We start from the raw sequence: 22,695 nt of genomic DNA on the forward strand, positions 1-22,695 counted from the left end.
GAGAAGCAGAGGGAGAGGGAGAAGCAGACTCCCCACTGAGCAGGGAGCCTGACATGGGGGGGCTTGATCCCAGAACCCTGGGATCATGGCCTGAGCCGAAGGCAGACGCTCAACCATCTGAGCCACCCAGGCACCCCCAGAAGTGGCATTCTTAATTTTTTTTTTTTAAGTAAACTCTATACCCTGGGTGGGGCTCAAACTCACAACCCCAACATCAAGAGTCACACAGCTCTAATGTCTGAGCCAGCCAGGTGCCCCAGTGATCTTAATTTTACTTTCTTCTGAATGTAACACAAAAACCTAGTTAGTTCATCCACAGGTCATTCACTCATCACTAAGCAAACATTAAGGCCCTATTAAACTACAGGAACCCTGACAGGTAAGAACACACAGGAAGGTCTACAACTGCAGAGTGGAGATATCAGGGGATACAAAAGGAAATTAACGGCTTTAAAAACCCCTTTAAGAATTCTCTCTTTATTCTCAGAGCAACCCAGTTTCAGATAAACAAGTTTGAGAGTTTAAGTAATTTGCCTGAGTACTTTATCATATACCCTAAGCGTGACCCCCAACAAGAATCACCAAAGAACTTACTAAAAATGAAGAATCCTGGGGCGCCTGGGTGGCTCAGTTGTTAAGCGTCTGCCTTTGGCTCAGGTCATGATCCCAGGGTCCTGGGATCGAGCCCCGCATCTGGTTCCCTGCTCCATGGGAAGCCTGCTTCTCCCTCTCCCACTCCCCCTGCTTGTGTTCCCTCTCTCCTGCCTGTCAAATAAATAAATAAAATCTTTAAAAAAAAAAAAAAGAATCTTGGGCTCCATCCCAGATCTACTGACTCATCTGCAGTTTATCAGGATTCCCAGGTGATTATTATTCATGTTAAAGGTTTTAGTTACTTGGCCCTAATGCCATTATTCTAAGTAGTACAGCTGGGATAGAGGATGGGCCTGAAACAAGTTTTTTGTTTTTTGTTTTTAAAGATTTTATTTATTTGACAGAGAGAGACACAGCAAGAGAGAGAACACAAGCAGGGGGAGTGGGAGAGGGAGAACAGGCTTCCCGCTGAGCAGGGAGCCCGACGCGGGGCTCGATCCCAGGACCCTGGAATCACGACCTGAGCCGAAGGCAGACGCTTAACGACTGAGCCACCCAGGCGCCCTTGAAACAAGTTTTAAAAGATGCTCTAGGAGGTACCTGGGTGGCTCAGTTGGCTGGGCGGCTGACTCTTGGTTTCAGCTCAGGTCATCACCTCAGGGTCCAGGGGTCAGGCTCTGCCCTCAGCAGGGAATCTGCTTCAGGATTCTCTCTCCCTCTGTCCCTCCCCCTGCACGCCTGCTCTCTAAAATATGTTTAAAAACCTTAAAAAAGAAAAAAAAATTGGCTTTAGCAAAGCAACAAAGCATTAGAGAACTCTTCATAGAGAACTGCAGAAAAGTGATCTGAGCTTGGAGTTCTGGAGGAGTACAGCTCATCCAAGCCCATGCACGATGAGCACACTGAGGACCCAGAAAGTAGTAGAGATACAGAAAGTTTATTCTCATTTACTTATGAATTTTTTTTTTTAAGATTTATTTGAGAGAGAATGAGAGAGAGCACGAGAGGGGGGAGGGTCAGAGGGAGAAGCAGACTCCCTGCCGAGCAGGGAGCCCGATGCGGGACTCGATCCCGGGACTCCAGGATCATGACCTGAGTCCAAGGCAGTCGCTTAACCAATTGAGCCACCCAGGCGCCCTATGAATTTGTTTTTTAAAGTAGGTCCGATTCCCCAGTTTGGAGCCCAACACAGAGCTTGAACTCAAGACCCTGAGATCCAGCCCCACAGAGGGCTTGATCCCAGGACACGGAGATCACCACTTGAGCTGAAGCCAACAGTCCCACGCTTAACTGACCGCGCCATCCAGGTGCCCCTAAAAAAATAAATCTTTAAAAAAAAAAAAGTCAGACGCTTAACTGAGCCACCCAGGTGCCCTGATACAGAAGTTTAAACCAAAAAATATGGGGCGCCTGGGTGGCTCAGTCGTTAAGCATCTGCCTTTGGCTCAGGTCATGATCCTAGGGTCCTGGGATCGAGCCTCACATCAGGCTCCCTGCTCAGTGGGAAGCCAGCTTCTCCCTCTCCCACTCACCCTGCTTATGTTCCCTCTCTGTCAAAAAAAAAAAAAACCTTAAAAAAAAATAAACGATAAAGTATAAATTTACATTTTTGAAGGGATGCAGAATACAGTGGAGAATCATTGCTTTTTCGTTGAGAATCAGTAAGTTTTTAAAAAATTTTTTTAAGTAATCTCTACACCCAATGTGGGGCTTGACCTCACAACCCCTCAAGAGTCCCATGCTCTACCAATTGAGTCAGCCAACCACCCAGATAATCAGTATGTCTTAAACATTTTATGTGGCCCACTCACGGAAATATTTCAAGTTTGCTAATCAAAATGAGCCATATAAAATTCACCTGCACTTCCCATTGCAGACTAAGATGCTAAGGCTCTTCAATAGAACAAGTACTTCATTTTAGCACAAAGAACCAGAACCTACCTTCTGGTTAGTGTTTTAAACAGTTAAGAGTTTAGCACTTAGAACTGATAGCTTGGGGAAGTGGGGTGGGGGGAATGGGGTAACTGGGTGATGGGCATTAAGGACGGGCACTTGAAATAATGAGCACTGGGTGTTGTATGCACTGATGAATTCTACCTCTGAAACTAATAATACAGTATATGTTAATTAAATTGATAGCTCTGTGATTTAACTAGATTTTCCCCAGGCCTGTAGACCATTTAAAATGACTAAAAGTTTATTAATTAGCATTCTCAAAGTCTATCTTGTTTCAGATAGAAAACTTTTGATTATATAGCCCTTGGCAGGTCTATGGGCAACTTCATCAAAAGCTGTTAAAAATCTGTTATGTCCCAAGTCAAGAATGTGTCTGAGGTACTAATGATGTAAAATGGTAACATTCTTCTGGGAGCAAAATAACTAGCTTTATTATATAATTGTGTCTAGGGATGGCTACATGTACTTCATTGTAGCATTTACTTCAATTATCTAAATTTGAAATGTACTTACACCTCTGAAAATTTGTATCTTTTTTTCTTTACAAACCACTGTTAGTTGAGAGGTAAAGTTGAGGATCATCTCCAGTTTACAGATGAGGAACTGAAGTTAAGATGGGCTGTGGACTTGCCCAGTTACAAGAAAAGCAGAGGGAACTCAAAGCTATAATCATTTTATTTTTTTAAAGATTTTATTTATTCATTTGAGAGAGCAAGCATGCAGAGTGGGGAGGGGCAGAGGGAGAGGAGAAGCAGACACCCCTCTAAGTGGGGAGCCGAACACAGGGTTTGATCCCAGGACACCAAGATCATGACCTGAGTTGAAATCAAACGCGCAATTGCCTGAGCCACCCAGGCGCCCCAAAGCTATAATTGTTTTAGCTCCTCCACCTGTTGAATGCTGTTATTGAACTGGGATTTAGCATCATGCCCATGGCATACACAGAGATGCAAGACCGAGAGTCCTATGAAACTTGTGGCTATCGTGACTATATGGCTGTCAATCAGGCTATTGTTCACATACTGTAAATACCGTATTTTAGAAACAAGGATTTCTCTTTGGTGTTCTATGTCCTGGTTTATACCCATGGACATTTTATTTTTGGTCATCTTGTTTTCCTATTATTCCCCCATTCTTTACTATTAAATCATTTTGTTATCCTTTTAAAAATATCACCTTAGAAAAAAATCTGCATCTATGTTAATGTTAATGATTATTTTGTTGCTCCATTCAGAACTAGGAAGTAAAATAAAGGATACAATTTTTTTACTTTCTGAAGGGATACAGAAAAGTTTTGCTCACCTAATTTTAAAATTTTGAACACAAAACACAGCTTTATTTAAATAAATACAGACAGTCCAAAAAGGAAAAAGAAACGTTAGAGTGAGGCTCTTAAATTGGTCCACCTAATCACAGCCTCCTGAAAGGCTGTTTCAATTAACAGTTCACAACTCCCACTTTTCAGCTATAATTATCAAAGTAATAATCATCAAATGCTAAATAAAATATAGAAAGGATCATAATTGTCCACCTAAAATACAGAGATCACAGAACTACCTTAAAATACAAAGAAAATATTTTTATTTGTATAACAAAGACTCTAAGAAATGATGACATAATCAAGTTAACAGAATTGGTGTCAAGACACATAGGTTTGAAAAGGTACAGATGATTAGTAACATTGTTTCATCCAACCTTCCAGTTAGAGAACATCTCAGATACATTCCTGACTGAATCTTAAGTGTGATGTATCCCAATGATTCAAAGATGGTTCCCTTCAGTTAGTCCTCATTATCTCTCTTTTTTTTCTTTTTCTTCTTTTTCTCTGGACTCTGAAAATAACAAACAAGAATGCTTTTGAAAGAGCTGTAAAATGTATGGGTGAGGAATAATAACTTTATCTTATAAGAAGCAAAGTAGATCTATTTCCCTCAAAAACAAACCTAGGTTAAAGATTAAAACCTAAAAATATAAAAATCACCTCTATGAAAATCTGTAGCAAGTTATATTCTCTCTTCCTCAATGTAAACCCATTTTGTAATAAGACTCTAGGTTTGGGAAATGGCCTTTTTTATAAGAATATCATTTTTATTTTACTGTTCCTTCTATGAAACCATCTTGACTGCCTGCTCATTTCTAATATAGAAGAGTACAATAAAATAGAGACCCGGCCCATGCCAACAAAGTATTAAAAACAAACATACAGGAATTGCTGTGCTGGTGCATGGTTCCTCCTCAGAAAGCGGTTCTTCCTTAATGTGTTTCTTTTTGTCCTTCTTCTTCTTCTTCTTCACAGATGTCTCCTGTTCTTCTACCACTAGTACTCCTTCTTCTTCTTCTTCTTCCTCTGTTGCTACTGGGGCTTCTTCAACTGAATGGGGTTAAGTATAAAGACAAACAATTAACACTATATCAGACCTCACTTCCCCCACCTTTTGAATCTCAGTTTTTTCCCATCATTCTGGTTGACTATCCAATGTTTATTTATTATAAAATTTTGTAACTGGAAGGTCCTTCAAACACCTACCTAGTCCAAGACCACTAACTTTACGAGATCATGTAGCCATGTATGGAAATTAGGATTGAAACAGATCATCTGATCTCCAAACCCAATGTTTTTTGGAAATTGTCAATTGTATTATAAATTATGAAGAGTCTGTGCTCTGGAGGGGCGCCTGGGTGGCTCAGTTGGTTAAGCGTCTGCCTTCAGCTCAGGTCATGATCCCAGGGTCCTGGGATCAAGCCCTGCATTGGGCTCCTTGCTCAGTGGGAAGTCTGCTTCTAGCTCTCCCTCTGCCTGCTGCTTCCCCTGCTTGTGCTCTCTTGCTCTGTCAAATAAATAAATAAATACATACATACATACATACATAAGGGGTGCCTGGGTGGCTCAGTCATTAAGCGTCTGCCTTCGGCTCAGGTCATGATCCCAGGGTCCTGTGATCGAGCCCTGCATCGGGCTCCCTGCTCGGCAGGAAGCCTGCTTTTCCCTCTCCCACTCCCCCCTGCTTGTGTTCCCTCTCTCGCTGTGCCTCTGTCAAATAAATAAAATCTTAAAAAAAATAAAAAAATAAATGAAATCTTAAAAAAAAAAAAAAAAGAATTTGTGCTCTGGAGTTAAGAGACCTGGGTTTATTCAACCTGCTGTGACCCTGAGAGGAAGTCACTGACTTCCGTAAACCCCATTTACTCATGTACAACTCAGTGATGCCTATTTTACTGGATTTAACGAGATAACGTATCACGCTCGGCACATCAGAATGCAGACTCAGGGGTGCCTGGGTGGCTCGGCCAGTAGAGTGTCTGCCTTCGGCTCAGGTCATGATCTTGGGATCCCGGGATCAAGCCCTGCATCGGGCTCCCCGCTTGGTGGGGAGCCTGCTTCTCCCTCTCCCTCTCTGCAGCTCGTGCTCTCTCTCTCAAATGAATGAATGAATGAATGAATAAATAGAATCTTTTAAAAAAAAAGAGAGAACTCAATAATAGGTACCTATCATTAGAAACTCGTTCAACAAAAATATATTTAGCACCTACTAAATGCCAGGGCATTTCCTAGACAACTGGATACAGCAGGGCATAAAACAGACAAAAAAATCCCTGTCCTTCTACATCTTTTTTTTTTTTAGGAGTGGAGGCAAAAAAATGATATAACCATACAATATTTTACACAGTAATCAGTGCTAAGAATAAAAATAAAGCAGGAAGAAGAACGCTGAGGAAGGCAGTGCATACGGGTACTTCAGACAGGACAGTCAGGCAGGCAACACCTGGAAGAGGCAAAGGAGTGAATGATGCACCTACCTGGAAGAAAAATATTCCAGGTAGAGAGAAGAGCAAATGCTAAAGTTATTTTGGGAGAGGTGAGTTGGTAGAATCAAAGAATAACAAGGAGGCCAGTGTGGCTAATGGAGTAAAACTAAATGAGAGAGTTAATGGGGGGTGCCATTGTGGCTGTTACAATAACAAAAGCAGTGGTGGATAAGTGGTTAGATTATGGATTTTCAAAGTAGAACTGAACTGAGAGGATTTGTTGCCAGAATAGGGGCACCTGGCTAGCTTAGCTGGTGGAGCATGTGACTTTTGATCTCAGGATTTTTAAGTTTGAGCCCCACACTGGGTGTAGAGATTACTTAAAAAGAAAATCTAAAAAAAAAAAAAAAATGTTGCCAGAGTAGACTTGGGTTGTAAGAAAAGAGTAAAGGTTAAAGGCCAAAGCAACTAGAACTGCCATTAATAAAACAGACAAATTTGTGGAGCAACAGATTGAGAGTGACAAGAATATAAGAATGTTAAGTTTGAAAAGCTTACTCAATATATAAGTGAAGATACTGGAGTTTGCGGTTTCAAATGCTATTAATGGGCTTAGGGATCACCTTGTTTTGTTTTGTTTTTTTAAAGATTTTATTTATTTATTTGAGAGAGAGAGATGAGAGACAGAGAGTATGAGAGGGAAGAGGGTCAGAGGGAGAAGCAGACTCCCTGCTGAGCAGGGAGCCCGATGTGGGACTCGATCCCGGGACTCCAGGATCATGACCTGAGCCGAAGGCAGTCGCTTAACCACTGAGCCACCCAGGCGCCTGGGATCACCTTACTTGTTAATAAATAAGAGAAACATAAAAGTTAAATAACTTTATGTTTTCTTTAGCCAGGGCAGGAATCCACATTTGCTGATAATATATTTTTGACCACTAAGCTATTTAGAATCCAAAACTTAAATCAGTCATTACTTTCATGCCCGATTTTCCTAATAGACTAGCTGGCAGGCATTCAACACAGGTACTTCTAGTAAATGGGGTTACCTGCTTATCAACTTTGCAAGATAGCCTAGTTCACTGGAGAGTACCTATTAAATATCATTATTATAATGATGGTTACCAATATGTTATTACTCTAGTCCATTCTATATAACAGAAACAAGAAAACCACTGCTGCAAATTCTACCCTTATCTATGTAACAAAAACTCAGTGACTAATTTAAAAACCATGAACTTTTTTTCCTTTTTGAGCTGATTCTCAAAATAGTTCACGTGATAGGAACTGAAGTTTGGTACACTTAGCATAATATGTGATTCCATATATTCAAAGAAGTGCTTCTCACATTCCTCTATGAAGTCTGATAAATTTAATACCTTAACTATTCTCAAGGAACACAATGGCTTAAAACACCATTAACTTTCAATATGGGTGGTTTCACAATAAAGTTCAACAGCATGTACTTACTTCCCCAAGACTTATGAAGTCCGTCTTTCCTAAAGAATATGAATATAAGCAACATTTTAAAAATTCAAACTGACCTTTAATTTTAACCTTGGCTTTTTTGGCCTTCTTTTCAACAATTTCATCTTCTTTATCTACCTGTTCTATCTTGCGTTTTTTAGAACAGGTTGGCAGTGTGGAATCACCAGAAGGATCATAAGTCTTCACTTCACTATAAGAGTCAAAGAATTATAGAAAATCTCTACAAATACTTGTAACTGAAATAATTCTAAGCAAGTTTAGAAGAGATGCCATTAGATAATACTTATATAACCATACAAAACTGTTTCATTTTAGTAGCTTTGGGGCAGTTTATGAAAACTAGTAATTTCCAAAAGGTAAAGAGGTATCAATCACTATTTTCCAAGTAGGTCAATCACACTTCAAGAGAAGTGGTGAGTTAAAGTGAATTCTCATTTAGTAATCAATGTAATGACTATGGTATAGAAAAACATTAAATCAGTATGGGGAAAAATGGAGAAAATTTCTTTACAACAAATGATTATTCTAGAAAGTAAAAACTGAAGCATTTCAAGTTTTAGAAATAGGGCAAATTCAATGAAAACAAAACGCAAAACCTAAATCAAGTTAACACAGAAGACTTCATCACAAAACCCCAAAAGGCAGAAGAAAAAGGGGCTACATATGGATGAAGATTCCCTAAAAGCCTACATTTGCTTTTGTTCTAATGTAGCAGAAAGAAAAAACTGAAGTACTAAGTGCCTAAAACAAGAACTAATAAATCTCATAACCAGTGCTTCAAGTGCATGTGTTTAAAGTCAAAAGCATAATGGCATGAGAGTATTAAAATATTGTTCAAAACAAGCTAAGGAATGTTTCATTTCTTAAGTTTATTTGTAGAGTCATGGCTGCTTAATTTTTATACATTAAAAACAATTTAAAAAACAAAGATCCACACTTACCAACTAAAGACACAAAATTAGACTTTAAAAATTACAAAATAGGGCCTGGGTGGCTCAGTTGGTTAAGCGACTGCCTTCGGCTCAGGTCATGATCTCCGAGTCCCGGGATCGAGTCCCACATCGGGCTCCCGGCTCAGCAGGGAGCCTGCTTCTCCCTCTGACCCTCACCTCTCGTGCTGTTTCTCTCTCTCAAATAAATAAAATCTTTAAAAATTACAAAATATATATATGGTCACTGTTGAAAACTTGGAAAATTCATAAAACATAAAATATTAATGCCCATAGCTGGAACACTTTTGGTTTCTTTCCAGAATAAAAGAAGCAATTTTTCTAAATACGTACGTTTAAATATATATGAATATTTATAGTAAGATGTTACTCCTTGCCCAGTTTAAAATTTTACTATTAAATTTTTTTTTTTTTTTAAGATTTTGTTTGACAGAGAGAGACACAGCAAGAGAGGGAACACAAGCAGGGGGAGTTGGAGAGGGAGAGAGAGAAGCAGGCTTCCCGTGGAGCAGGGAGCCCGATGCGGGGCTCGATCCCAGGGTCCTGGGATCATGACCTGAGCCAAAGGCAGACACTTAACGACTGAGCCACCCAGGTGCCCCTATTAAAATTCTTACTTACAGGAGTCCTAAGGGAGAATTTATGGGTTAATGACTAGAAACATTTTAAAGACTCCTGATACATACTGTCAAACCACTTTCCAGAAAAACTGCACCACATTCTACTTCTATCATCACAACCTTACCAGTACTGAACATAACCTCAAATAACCAAAATCCCTCTCCCCACATATATCTTTTGTTCGTTTCATGGTGAGGTCTGAATACTATTTACTATCAACATCTGAAAATGAACTAAATATTAAGAGGAAAAAAAAAAGCCAAGGGTCACCTGCCTGGCTGCGTCAGTTGAAGGAGCATATCACTCTTGATCTCGGGGTTATGAGTTTGAGCCCCATGCTGGGTATAGGGATTACTTAAATAAATAAGACTTTAAAAAAGAGAAAAAAGCCAAAATATATACCATGTATGTATTTATTACAATATGAAAATGTTTGTGATTAAAAATTAGAAATATGGAAAACTATAAAAAAAATCAGAGACACTGAGGTGTTTGTTTTATTATAAACACTGCTGTCGTCAATTAAAATTTAATCAAGCAGATATTGTTCACCCATCCTCCCCCAAATGTACTTACCTTTTATGTTCGTATTTTTCTGTTTTTGCTAACGCTTTTCCTGTTCCACTTATTTTCCGTATCTAAGAAAAGATACCAAATCTTTGTAAATATAAGGGAAACTGTCAATAGCAGGAACAAAAAATGTTATTAAACATACTAAAATTTATCATTTAAATAAAACTACTTAGTAGGTGAAATGAGTAAGTACATAAACTACTTAAAGTTTATCTATTTTTGATAGCTAACACTTCTACAATAGGCAGGATGTGGTCCTTACCCCTCTATCTTCCAAGGTCCTCAACCTGGCCTCTAATTTGGCTCTGTTCTCAACTCCCATCGCAGAACTGGAATCTTCACCAAAAGCATCGTACCGGATAGCCAAAACAGTTTTGGCTGCCAGCATTCGAGAAATCTGATAGAGAACTTAAAGTTAGAGGCATTCAAACTATATTCCAAGTGGAGATGATAAAATCCTCAATAACTTATTCATGAGAAAACTGGAGCAAATCATCAACTCTATCATTCACTCTAGTATTTTTTAAAGTCAGGAATTGTGAAGTATTATGAATCATACAACTCAAGCCACCTAGCTTATATGTGAATCTCTCACTGGTTAACTGGTTATATACAACCCCATTCGTTTTGTTGGATGAAATAATATTGCAGTAGTTCATGTCTAAAACAAGCTCAAACTACCCTTCTAATGTCTTCCTTTAATTTCTACTCAGTGACCTTAGTTCTACACCATGAGGTCATCTGGAAAAAGCGTAGCCCCCCCTTTTAAGCTAATTAACACTTTATCAACCCTTTCATCAATCTGCTCTGAATTTTATAACATTTCAGTTTTTTTCCTTAACATTCTAGTTTCTGTTAAATTATGTACCCTAACCAAAAAGCTTGAAAGTACTTAATATGCTGAAGACTCAGCTTTCTCATCTATAAAACTGATACCTTACATCTCGCAGCGCTATTAAAAGGATTCACTTAAGTCCCACTAGGTGTTGATCACAGTGCATGGTTATTATTTTTTTTAAAGATTTTACTTATTTGGCAGAGAGAGAGATAGCGAGAGAGCGAACACAAGCAGGGGAAGTAGGAGAGGGAGAAGCAGGCTTCCTGCTGAGCAGGAAGCCCGATGGGGGGCTCGATCCCAGAACTCTGGGATCATGACCTGAGCTGAAGGCAGACGCTTAACAACTGAGCCATCCAGGCGCCCCTTTTTAAAAATTTTTTTTAAAAGATTTTATTTATTTGACAGAGAGAGAGATAGCGAGAGAGGGAACTGGTTATTATTTTAAAATTCATAAATGATGATGTTAAATTGATTTCTTGCCACACAGAAAACTTTTGATGTGCCATCAACTCCATCCCTCACAAACAGGTGGATTCTAGAAAAATCCTAATATAGGAAAAGAAAACAGCTTTAACAAGATCAGTAACACTTTATCTTTAAAAAATAATAGTAATAATAATTTTTTTTTTAAGTAAGCTCCCAACATGGGGCTGGGAATCCCCACCATGAGGCTGGGAACTCACGACCCCGTAATGAAGAGCTGCATGTCCCACTGACTGTGTTAGCCAGGTGCCTCCAGCAACACTTCCTTATATTATTTTCTTTCACAAAAGTGCTTTTTAACTCAAGAATTCACCATTCTCTATTTAATGACAAAGAAGCAGTAGAAAAATTTTATTGCATACTATAGAATAGGCAGAAAATGAATTATCGGTGGGTGGGGGAGGGAGAGAAAAAACAACCTGCCTCAGAAGAAATGCAACTCACCTTTCCTTTGTGTTTGGGACTTGTCTGGCCTACGAGTGAAGCATGATAAATGAGACCATACTTTGGGGTATCTCGTCTAGACTTCAGGGCTCTGAAGAGCGCCTTTTCTGCTCCAAGAATCTGAACCGTAGAAGCTGCATGTTTGGCCAAATTCAAAAGAGAACCTTCAAAAAAAGAGTAGTAGTTACAAGGAATGCAATTCCAAGTATTTGAAAGTTGCATGTATTAAACATAAGACATATAATCTAAGTATTATAGCCACCAGAGTAAATAAAAATCTGATATAATAGATTCTATAGTCAGAGATTCCCTAAAAAGCCTCAGCATTTATGATTTATCCATGTAGCACCATAAGCAGAGGCTTACAATGAATGCTTACAACAAACTGAAGGTGCAATTAAACTTATTTGCCCGAGAGATGGTATTAACTATTCTACATTCCATTAGCATACCACAGAGGAGGATTTTAGACATCAAATATTCTGCTTCAGACATGAAAAAAACATACAAATATATGGATACTCAGGACATCTCAACAGAACTATGTGATAACTTTCTCACACTTTATCTCTGTTGTTTAAGATATGGATGAAGAGATAAAAGTACACTAATCAGGTATAAAAAGTTACTGCTTTGGAGTGCCTGGGTGGCTAATTGTTAAGCATCTGCCTTCAGCTCGGGTCATGGTCCCAGGATCCTGGGATCGAGCCCCACATCGGGCTCCCTGCTCCGTGGGAAGCCTGCTTCTCCCTCTCCCACTCCCCATGCTTGTGTTCCCTCTCTTGCGGTGTCTCTCTCTGTCAAATAAGTAAAATCTTAAAAAAAAAAAAAAAAAAGTTACTGCTTTGTTAGATTTATTGCACAGATTTTGTCAGAACAGACCCCCAACATTAATGCTCAACCACTAGATACATATCTAAAATTCAACACAAGCTTCTGTTAATCCCTGCATCTCTGACCACAGAAGTTTAGTTAAGCCTATGAAAATTTGCATGCAGACAACAAACCAGCCAGATGATCCCAACCTCACAGCTGAGGGTATTTGAATGGGCTGTCTGACTAATGATGCAGTTACAGGGGCTATTCTAGTTTAGACACTTTGATGTAGATGATACATTAAGATCTTCTGTGACGGATTTTAACGATGACTCCAATAACAGTGATACTTCACTCTATTTGCAAATATTCAATTATACAGTATTATTTTTATAGCATACCTTCTTTGTAGCATCACCATACACACATATGAAGTCTTTTTTTTTTTTTTAAAGATTTTATTTATTTATTTGAGAGAGAAAGAGAATGAGAGAGAGCACATGAGACGGGGGAGGGTCAGAGGGAGAAGGAGACTCCCTGCCGAGCAGGGAGCCCAATGCGGGACTCGATCCAGGGACTCCAGGATCATGACCTGAGCCGAAGGCAGTCGCTTAGCCAACTGAGCCACCCAGGCGCCCCACATATGAAGTCTTATTATAAATTCACTAAAAATATTTTGCATGTCAAATATATTAAAATAGCATATTCAGTAGTGAACCATCTTTTAAAAAAAAAAAAAGGGTATATATCACCTGTTGTGAGAACTATTCCTATTTAATCTGATGAGGGTTTTTTTGTGTTTGTTTGTTTTAGAGATGGGGGGGCAGAAAGGGGGAGAAAGAGAGAATCTTAAGCAGCCTCCATCTCACAACCCTGAGATCATGACTGAGCCGAAATCAAGAGTCAGGTGCTTAACCAACTGAGCCACCCAGGTGCCCCTAATTTGGTAGGAAGTATTAACTGATTTCAACCTCCTGCATTCATCTGATTATTCTCATTAATGGTAATAAACATCTGACAATGGACCACAAGTGTCTCAGAAGAGGTAGTGACTGAAGATGCCTTCATTATCCAAAAGGATATCAGGCATACGCATCAGAATCATCACTGAACACTTGGTCCTTAGTCCTCTCCCATATACCATCTACTTATATTTATTACCTAAATTTTTTAATAAATGTAATTTTAGATGAAAAAATAATCCTAGGAGGAAAACAATCTACTCTAAATATCCCTATTTAGGAGTTACATTAAAATCATCACCTGCATGAGCAATGAGCCGTGCTCCCACTAATTCCCCAACCATGACTGTAACATTTGGTGCAATGGCCATCATTCGATTTTGCAGATATTCATAGAGCTGGGTTCTATATTCTGAGATTTCAATTACCTAGTATAAGGAACAAAATCAATATACCACAAATGACTTGTGTAAAAATCACATAAAAACCACATGTCTGAAATAATAGAGTCCTAAATTGTCATAGATCAGCCGTGTAATCCTGGGAAAACAAAGCATTCCTTATCTCAGTTTCCCATTTTAAGAGAGATTTTATGAGATAATAAATGCAAACAACCTACTACACTGCCTAAAAATATTAGTCAATATTACTGTTATTTTTAAAAACTCCACGGGCTAGACATTGTGTCATCGGTTTTTTTTTTTTTTTTGGTGATCTTTTTTTTAAGTGTGTGTGATCTTTTTTTTAAAGATTTTGTTAAGTAATCTTTACACCCAACATGGGGCTCAAACTTACAACCCCAAGATCAAGAGTCACATGCTCTACTGCGATTTCCAAATTGGTGGTGGTGGGGGGGAGGCGGAGGGAGCATGCCAGGATACAAACAGAGGCTGGAATTAAATAACTCAAGCTGTATTTCTCGGTCTTATTAACGGATTCATAATTCATTATCCAGACAATGCTAGCTAACAATACAAATAAATTAGATAGTATTCTTTCAACTTACTTCAGTATGTATTTCCCCCTCTAATTATACAAATCAAGATGGCATCAGATGAGGTAGTGACTGAACACCCTCATATTTATCAGGTGAATGGTAAGTTTAAAAATCATCATTGCCATCAGAAAATTATTTTACATAGCCGGTCCCACCACAACTAGTTTCTCCATGTGTATAGTTTACCTGAGTGCAAAGATGCAGAATATTGCAAATATCTTCTTCTGAAACCTCTGTTCCCATTGATATCTCCGCAGCTGCTTTCACTTCTGCTTCAACTTCCTCTGGCAGTAATTCAGAAAGTTTGGCTGAGGCATAATTCTTCCTATCGCCTATGGAATGTTTGCAGAGGATGAGGGAGAATCACTCTTCAACAAATTATATAAAATCCAAATAGTCAAAAAAAAAAAAAAAGTAGAGATAAGCCAATGAAAAGGGTGCCTAAACAAAACAAAAAGCGAACAAGTTTGACCTACTAATTTTCCTTATGTAAGGCTTGATTTTTAGAGATTAAAATCTCTCCCCATCATCTCCCTCCAAAAAGGTATAAATTAGAATAAAAACAAAATACCCCATAAAACAGGACTAATAATATTATAACAGACAATTTATAGCTAAGGTTTTATTAAAGTCAGTGCCATGAATTCTTGGGGTGGTAATACGGTAATGCAATATGAGCCTGGTTAAGTCCCATTTGTTAACCATCGTTAGGTTCTTCTACTAATATTATTACTGTACACTGGTATGGAATATAACACTAACAGTAGAGAGAGCAGTACCAGCTTTAGTATTATAACATACTGCAGGATTTCCCACGTCTACAGTTGCTCCTATTAATGGTAAATTCACTGAGATACATTCCACCTTAAGAAGCCAGTTTAAGAAAAACCAAATCAGAGAACCACGTTCTCTTGTTGTACTGGCCATTGAAGTCAAAGTTCAAATTACCAGTTTCTGAATTCCAACAGACACTAATTTGGCTACACTCCCAAAATACACATAAATTGTAAGGAACTCTGGGAAGCTTGTTAAGAAAAAAATTACTATAACTCATGTCTTGGGATGCAAATAAATTATTTTCAATGCCTTAAAGGATAAACTTACCGACTTTCTGTAAACACTTGCAGTATGTCAGATTATCTGAAATAATTTTTCCTAATTCAGGGAAATGCCAGCCATACCATTCTCTACACCGCATAATGTAGTTGTTTAGTTCTTTATCTAAGTCATCTAACAAGGCTGCAGTAGATTAAAATGAAAAAGAGGAACATGAAAGGGCTTTAAAAAACTAAAATATACATAAAATTTACCATTTTAACCATTTTTAATTGTAGGTTTCAGTGGCATCAAGCACATTCACAATATTATTCAATCATCACCCACTATCCATTTCCAGAACTCTTAGATCATGCACAAATGGAAACTCTGCACCCATTAAAAACACCTCATCCCCACGTTCCCCCATCTCCTGGTAATCTCTTCTACTTTCGGTCTTTTACGAATTTGCCTGTTCCAGGTACCTCATAAGTGGTATGATCACACAACAGTTGTCTTTTCTGTGTGGCTTATTTCACAGCATGTTTTCAAAATTCATCCATGTTGTAAACCTTTTTAAGGTTTAAAAATAATTATCCAGGGGCGCCTGGGTGGCTCAGTTGGTTAAGTGACTGCCTTTGGCTCAGGTCATGATCCTGGAGTCCCAGAATCGAGTCCCGTGTCGGGCTCCCTGCTCGGTGGGGAGTCTGCTTCTCCCTCTGACCCTCACCCTTCTCATGCTCTCTCTCTCATTCTCTCTCTCAAATAAATAAATAAAATCTTTAAAAAAAAAATAATTATCCATTATGTGTATGTACCCCATTTTGTTTATCCATTCATCTGTTACTGGGTATTTAGGTTGTTCCATTTTTTTTGGCTATTGTGAATAATGCTGCTACAAACATGGGTGTGTATGTATCTGTGAGTACCTGCTTTCAAGTCTTTGGAGTACATACCCAGAAATGCAATTGCCATTTAAAGGGATTTTTAAAATTGGAAACTTAAGCGTTTGATGTTTCCAAAATTCACTTAATGACATGGGAGAATGACCTATTAAAAAGCAAAGTGAAAAAAGCACAATGCACTAGATCCCACTTATTGATCTGCTTCATGGAAAAAGACAAATTTGTTAACATCACTAGTGTTAATTCACCTTATCTCCAACTAGTCAAATTATGGGTGGCTTGCCTTTTCTATTCTGCATTTTCTAGTTTATTTACTTTGCTATTAAAAATCCTAATTAATCTTTTCCTTCTTCAACTGATAAAATTATAAAAGATACAGTTTTAACAGCAGGAAAAAGTTATGAGGATCAGACCTCACATACAGTATACTTACAAATTGCCTGAACAATCATGGTGTCCACTTTATCAGCACTAAATTTCAACCTATATCGGGACAAGCTGAGGATAAGGGGGGGGGGAATAAAAAATTACTGACAGCAGCTACGAAAAGAGTTTAATTAACATCTTGAAAAACTTTATTTTTATTTATTTGTCAGAGAGAGAGAGAGAGCACGCACACAAGCAGGGGGAATGGCAGGCAGAGGGAGAAAACAGGCTTCCTACAGAGTAGGGAACCCGATGTGGGGCTTGATCCCAGGACTCTAGGATCATGACCTGAGCTGAAGGCAATCGCTTAACTGACTGAGCCACCCAGGCGCCCCTTAAAAAACTTTTTAAAAACCAAAATCCCTCTTAGAGCTACATTAATTTTCCCAACACAGGAAAACCAGTTGAACAAGACAATATGCAAAACTAGGAAATACACATTTAAAAAGAAAATACAGGGGTGCCTGGGTGGCTGGTTGGGCATCTGCCTTTTGCTCGGGTAATGATCCCAGATCCCTGGGATGGAGCCCCGCATAGGGCTCTCTGCTCGGCAGGGAGTCTGCTTCTCCCTCTGCCCCACCCCCCATTCATGCCTGCCCTGTCTCTCTGAAATACAGTCTTAAAAAAAGAAAATACATCGGTCCTGCTATAACCTGTATTTCTGAAATATGAATTAATTTGTGAAAGACAAACAGGATAATGCTGTGTAGTACAAATCATATTGGTTCATGTATGAATTTTACAGGGTTTCAAGGCTTTACACCAGGAGGTTAACACATGAAAACAGAAAGCCCACAGAGGAACATTACTGTACATAAGGTTTTCTTAACCTTGGCACTGTTAACGATATGGGCATGATAATTCTTTGTTGTAGGGGCCTATTCTGTGCACTGTGGACATTTAGCAATATTCCTGTCCTCTACCCATTATGTTAGTAGAGACCTGACCCCACCTATAACAGCCAAAATGTCTCTAGCCACTGCCAAATGTCCTCTAAGGGATATTTAATTGCCCTTGACTGAGAACCACTACTGTTAAACAATGTCAATTAATCACAAGCTTGAATCTTGACGCAGTTTAGCTGCTTGTGCGCTCTTAAAAATGCTTATTACAAAGTTATCCTTAATTTTTATGCATTTTGCTCATCTTTGTAACTCAGCAGCTTTAACCCTTCCGTTGATTTATGCTATTTTTTGTCCAAAGGTACAGACCTGTTTATTATTCCTTTAATATAAATCTAACATGTCTTTTTAACTGTATTAATATATAGGGCTATTTTTGATAGTGCTCTGGTTATAAAGTTGCATAGGTTTTGAGTAATCTACCTTTAATCCTATTTTTTTCACTGAAAAACCCTGTTATTTTAGTGTAATCTCACAGAATGCCAAACCTTTCAGAACACTTATCACAGTACAGCAGAAATGCCTGTTCTAATGGACCTCTGGTTAAACATGATAGGTCAATGTGCTTCTCTTTGGCTTATTATAAAAAGTCAATACAAATTGGAGTAAAACAAACAACAGATACACACAAAAGGAGACCACAGCAGATGAGAAAATTTGGGGAGATGAAAAGATGGAGGGATAGCAAATGATTCAGTAGAGATCAGGGAAAGAAAAAAGGGAAAGCCCAAGAATTGTGGGGCTCAACACTTGAAGAAGGATAAATGCCTATGATGAGGACTGCCTGGGTTATAATAGTAACTTACCAGTGAATTGATTTGGGGCATCAGATTCATCTATAAAATAAAGATACTACAACTGTTTTCCTCATAAGATTACTATGAGAAATAAATTAGTATTTGTAATATGCTTAAACCAGTGCAACACAATTGCTTATTAAACAGGAATAAGTGGACTCTATTTTCCAGTAAATCTCACCTGTGTGCCAATCCAAGACACATAGCTGCCATTTCACGTGGTTCTACTCCAGGGATTAATCCATCCATCTGGGAACGGATTCCTCTCATAAGTTCATTAACAACAGGACTATGGATACAACTGAGATTCAGCTTTTCCTGTAAGAAGAACATCTGTATCAATGAAATAAGAGTTTTGGGTACCTGGGTGGCTCAGTCAGTTAAGCATCTGCCTTTGGCTCAGGTCATGATCATGGGGTCCTGGGATCAAGCCCTGCATTGGGCTCCCCGCTCAGTGGGGAGCCTGCTTCTCCCTCTGCCCCTTCCCCCTCACTCACGTTCTCTCTCTCAAAATAAAGAAAATCTTTTTAAAAAAAAAAAAAGAGAAATGGGCGCCTGGGTGGCTCAGTCATTAAGCGTCTGCCTTCGGCTCAGGTCATGATCCCAGGGTTCTGGGATCGAGGCCCACATTGGGCTCCCTGCTCTGCAGGAAGCCTGCTTCTCCCTCTCCCACTCCCCCTGCTTGTGTTCCTGCTCTGGCCATGTCTCTCTGTCAAGAAAATGAATGAAATCTTTGAAAAAAAAAAAAAATGATAAAAAAAAATAAAAAATAAAAAAAGAGAAATAACAGTTTTTAGGGCACCTACTGGCTCAGCTGGTTAGGCATCTATATGCCTTTGGCTCAGGTCATGATCCCAGAGTCCTGGGATCAAGCCCCACATTGGGCTCCCTGCTCAGTTGAGAGTCTGCTTCTCCCTCCGCCCCGCCCCTTGCCCTGGCACATGCTCGCTCTCACTAGCTCTCTCTCTCAAATAAATAAAAAATTAAAAAAAAAAAAGTTTTCCTAAAACCACTTAAATATTAAAATAGCACAGATTTAGGGGCGCCTGGGTGGCTCAGTCTAAGCGTCTGCCTTCGGTTCAGGTCATGATCCCAGCGTCCTGGGATCGAGCCCCGCATCGGGCTCCCTGCTCAGCGGGGAGTCTGCTTCTCCCTCTCCCTCTCCCCCTGCTTGTGTTCCCTCTTTCACTGTGTCTCTCTCTGTCAAATAAATAAATAAAAATCTTAAAAAAATAAAAAATAAAAAAAAATAGCACAGATTTAAATATTTTTTATTTAAAAAAATTTCTCATTTCACATTTTTGTAGTGTTTGTACAAAGAATAATAAATGCAGATTGTTTGATAAACACAGTACAGAACTGTAAATGTACTTTCTCTTCCTTCTGATCACCCCCTCCATGCTTTTTTAAGTAGGCTCCATGCCCATGTGAAGTCCAACCCGGGGCCTGAACTCAAGAGTCAGATGCTTAACCAACTGAGCCACCCAGGTGTCCCCGATTTTCCTTTTTTCTTTAAAAAGACTTTTTTTTTTTAAGATTTTATCCATTTACTTAGAGAGGGGGAGAGAGAGAGAGCATGCGTGAGCGCACAAACAGAGAGAGGGGGCAGAGGTAGAGAGAGAATCCCAAGCAGACTCTGTGCTGAGCACAGAATTCAGATGTGAGGCTGATTCCATGACCCTGAGATCATGACCTGAGCTGAAATCAAGAGTTGGATGCTTAACGGAGTGAATGACCCAGGCGCCACCCCCTTAAAAAAAAAAAAAAGGATTTATTTTTAAGTAACCTCTACACCCAATGTGGGGCCTGAACTCATATCCCGAGATCAAGAGTTTTATGCTCCATCTACTGAGCCAGCTAGGCACCCCCGATTTTCTTAATAATATTCTTTTCCGGGGCGCCTGGGTGGCTCAGTTGGTTAAGCGACTGCCTTCGGCTCAGGTCATGATCCTGGAGTCCCAGGATCGAGTCCCGCATCGGGCTCCCTGCTCGGCAGGGAGTCTGCTTCTCCCTCTCCCACTCCCCGCTCTTGTGCTCTGTCTCTAAAATAAATAAATAAAATCTTAAAAAAAAAAAAAAAATAATAATAATAATAATATTCTTTTCCAGGGGCGCCTGGGTAGCTCAGTCAGTTAAATGTCTGCCTTCAGCTCAGGTCATGATCTCATGGTCCTGGGATTGAGCCCCACATCTTAATTCTGGGCTCTCCGCTCAGCAGGGAGCCTGCTTCTCCCTCTCCCCTCTGCCTACTTGTGATCTCTCTCTGTGTGTCAAATAAATACATAAAATCTTTTAAAAAAGTAACATTCTTTTCTCTAGCTTTATTTATTTATTTTTAAAAGATTTTATGTATTTATTTGACAGAGAGACACAGCAAGAGAGGGAACACAAGCAGGGGGAGTGGGAGAGGGAGAAGCAGGCTTCCCGTGGAGCAGGGAGCCCAATGCAGGGCTGGATCCCAGGACCCTGGGATCATGACCTGAGGCAAAGGCAGACACTTAACAACTGAGCCACCCAGGCGCCCCTCTAGCTTACTTTAAGAATATAATACCTAATACGTATACAAAATATGGGTTAATCAGCTATTTATGTTATTGGTAAGACTTCTGGTTAACAGTAGGCTTTTAGTAGTAAAATTCTGGGGGAGTCAAAAGTTATACACAGAATTTTTTTTAGAAAGATTTCATTTATTTATTTGAGAGTGTGGAGGGGCGGGGAGCAGAGGGAGAAGGACAAGCAGATTCTGCACTGAGCCCAACATAGGGTTTGATCTCACGACCTGAGCTAAAATCAGGAGTTGGCAGCTTAACTGACAGAATTTTGACTGTGCGTGTGTGGGGAAGGGTTGGCACCCCCAACCCCTAAGTTATTCAAGGGTTTACTATACAATTTAACTTTTTACACACCCCACACACACTAATAAATTTTGTTCTGCACACCTTCATTTTTTTTCATTCTGCATTGTATTTGCTAAGTCCTTCATATAAATCTATAGTTCTAGTTCATCAAATGCAAATAATTACATGCATGCAAAATTGATGTATTACATGATTAAGAAACAAATACTTGGTATGTATGTGCTTAAGAAACAATATTTGGTATGTATGAGTGATCTTCAGTGTAATTTTTTTTTTTTTTTAAGTAGGCTCCATGCCCAGCATGAAGCCCATTGTGGAGCCTGAACTCGCAAGCCAGAGATCAAGACCTGAGCTGAGATCAACAGTCAGATGCTTAACTGCCTGAGCCACCCAGGCATCCCTTTAATGTTAAGTTTTTAAAACAGAGAAACTGGGGGTGCCTGGGTGGTTCAGGCAGTTAAGCATCCGACTCGGGTTTTGGCTCAGGTCATGATCTCACAGTCGTGGAACTGGGCCCGAGTCAGGCTCTGCGCTCAGTGCGTAGTCCGCTTCAGATTCTCTCTCCCTCTAATAAATAAATAAAATCTTAAAAAAAAGAAAAACTGAAATAAAATATTAAAGATACCTATAATCCCACCATCTAGCAATTTGTCATTCTGTATGTATTATGCTAAAATTTAATTTTTTAAAAAGATTTTCTTTCTTTATTTGTAACAGAGAGAGAGAGCACAAGCAGGGGAGTGTCAGGCAGAGGGAGAAGCAGGCTCCCCATTGAGCAAGGAGGCAGATGTGGGACCTGATCCCAGGACTCTGGGATCATCACTTGAGCTGAAGGCAGACACTTAACTGACTAAGCCACCCAGATGTCCTTAAAATTTAATGTTTTTTAACAGAAAATTACAACTAACACTTGTGGGCACTTCATGGAATGAATATAGAGATTGACATCATCACAGAAAACTTCATTACTTACCAGACAGTATTAGAAATAATTTATTTAATTGAACTTCTTAAATTCACAATCCTGACCTAAAAAAAGTCCCTCAAATCTCCTTAGCATTTTCCTACCTAAGAAGACCTACAATATAATATAAACCTTACTTTAAAAAGCAGAGGTATGCTCACAAACACAGTAATTAACCTGTCACTATAATATCTACTATAATCACTGAAGATCAAAATAATCACAACCAGCTCTCAAACTGTTCTGCTTTTCATGCTTGGGAGCCCACTTTTCCAGTCTTTCCACTTTCATCTCCAGAGACTCTACCCCCTGCTAAAGTTTTCTAATAAAACACATACA

At 39.2% G+C, this 22,695-nt stretch overlaps 1 protein-coding gene and 2 non-coding genes across 6 annotated transcripts in view; all 3 read right to left on the reverse strand.

The window, feature by feature from the left end:
• Window positions 1–3,870: 3,870 nt before the first annotated feature.
• Window positions 3,871–22,695, reverse strand: part of NOP58 (NOP58 ribonucleoprotein) — a 33,820-nt gene continuing 14,995 nt past the window's right edge. For 3 of the 4 annotated variants that reach the window (XM_035007358.1, XM_035007359.1, XM_035007362.1), the window contains 11 exons: window positions 18,716–18,852; window positions 16,843–16,907; window positions 15,574–15,708; window positions 14,656–14,801; window positions 13,774–13,900; window positions 11,695–11,858; window positions 10,192–10,326; window positions 9,933–9,994; window positions 7,842–7,975; window positions 4,755–4,921; window positions 4,186–4,382 (listed from right to left, as the gene is read on the reverse strand). In XM_035007358.1, the coding sequence (XP_034863249.1) occupies window positions 4,332–4,382; window positions 4,755–4,921; window positions 7,842–7,975; window positions 9,933–9,994; window positions 10,192–10,326; window positions 11,695–11,858; window positions 13,774–13,900; window positions 14,656–14,801; window positions 15,574–15,708; window positions 16,843–16,907; window positions 18,716–18,852 (1,323 nt within the window). In that variant the 3' untranslated portion in view covers window positions 4,186–4,331. Of the gene's footprint in view, window positions 4,383–4,754; window positions 4,922–7,841; window positions 7,976–9,932; window positions 9,995–10,191; window positions 10,327–11,694; window positions 11,859–13,773; window positions 13,901–14,655; window positions 14,802–15,573; window positions 15,709–16,842; window positions 16,908–18,715; window positions 18,853–22,695 lie in introns of all 4 variants that reach the window. The other variant, XM_035007357.1, reaches the window with a different exon arrangement.
• Window positions 13,542–13,625, reverse strand: LOC118012773. Its single transcript, XR_004679832.1, has one exon. It is a non-coding gene; the product is annotated as a small nucleolar RNA SNORD11 (small nucleolar RNA).
• Window positions 14,515–14,596, reverse strand: LOC118012774. The gene has a single exon (XR_004679833.1). It is a non-coding gene; the product is annotated as a small nucleolar RNA SNORD11B (small nucleolar RNA).

This window comes from Mirounga leonina, unplaced genomic scaffold (assembly GCF_011800145.1).
Source record: "Mirounga leonina isolate KUSES-001 unplaced genomic scaffold, KU_Mleo_1.0 Mir_151, whole genome shotgun sequence".
Taxonomy (NCBI): Eukaryota; Metazoa; Chordata; class Mammalia; order Carnivora; family Phocidae; genus Mirounga; species Mirounga leonina.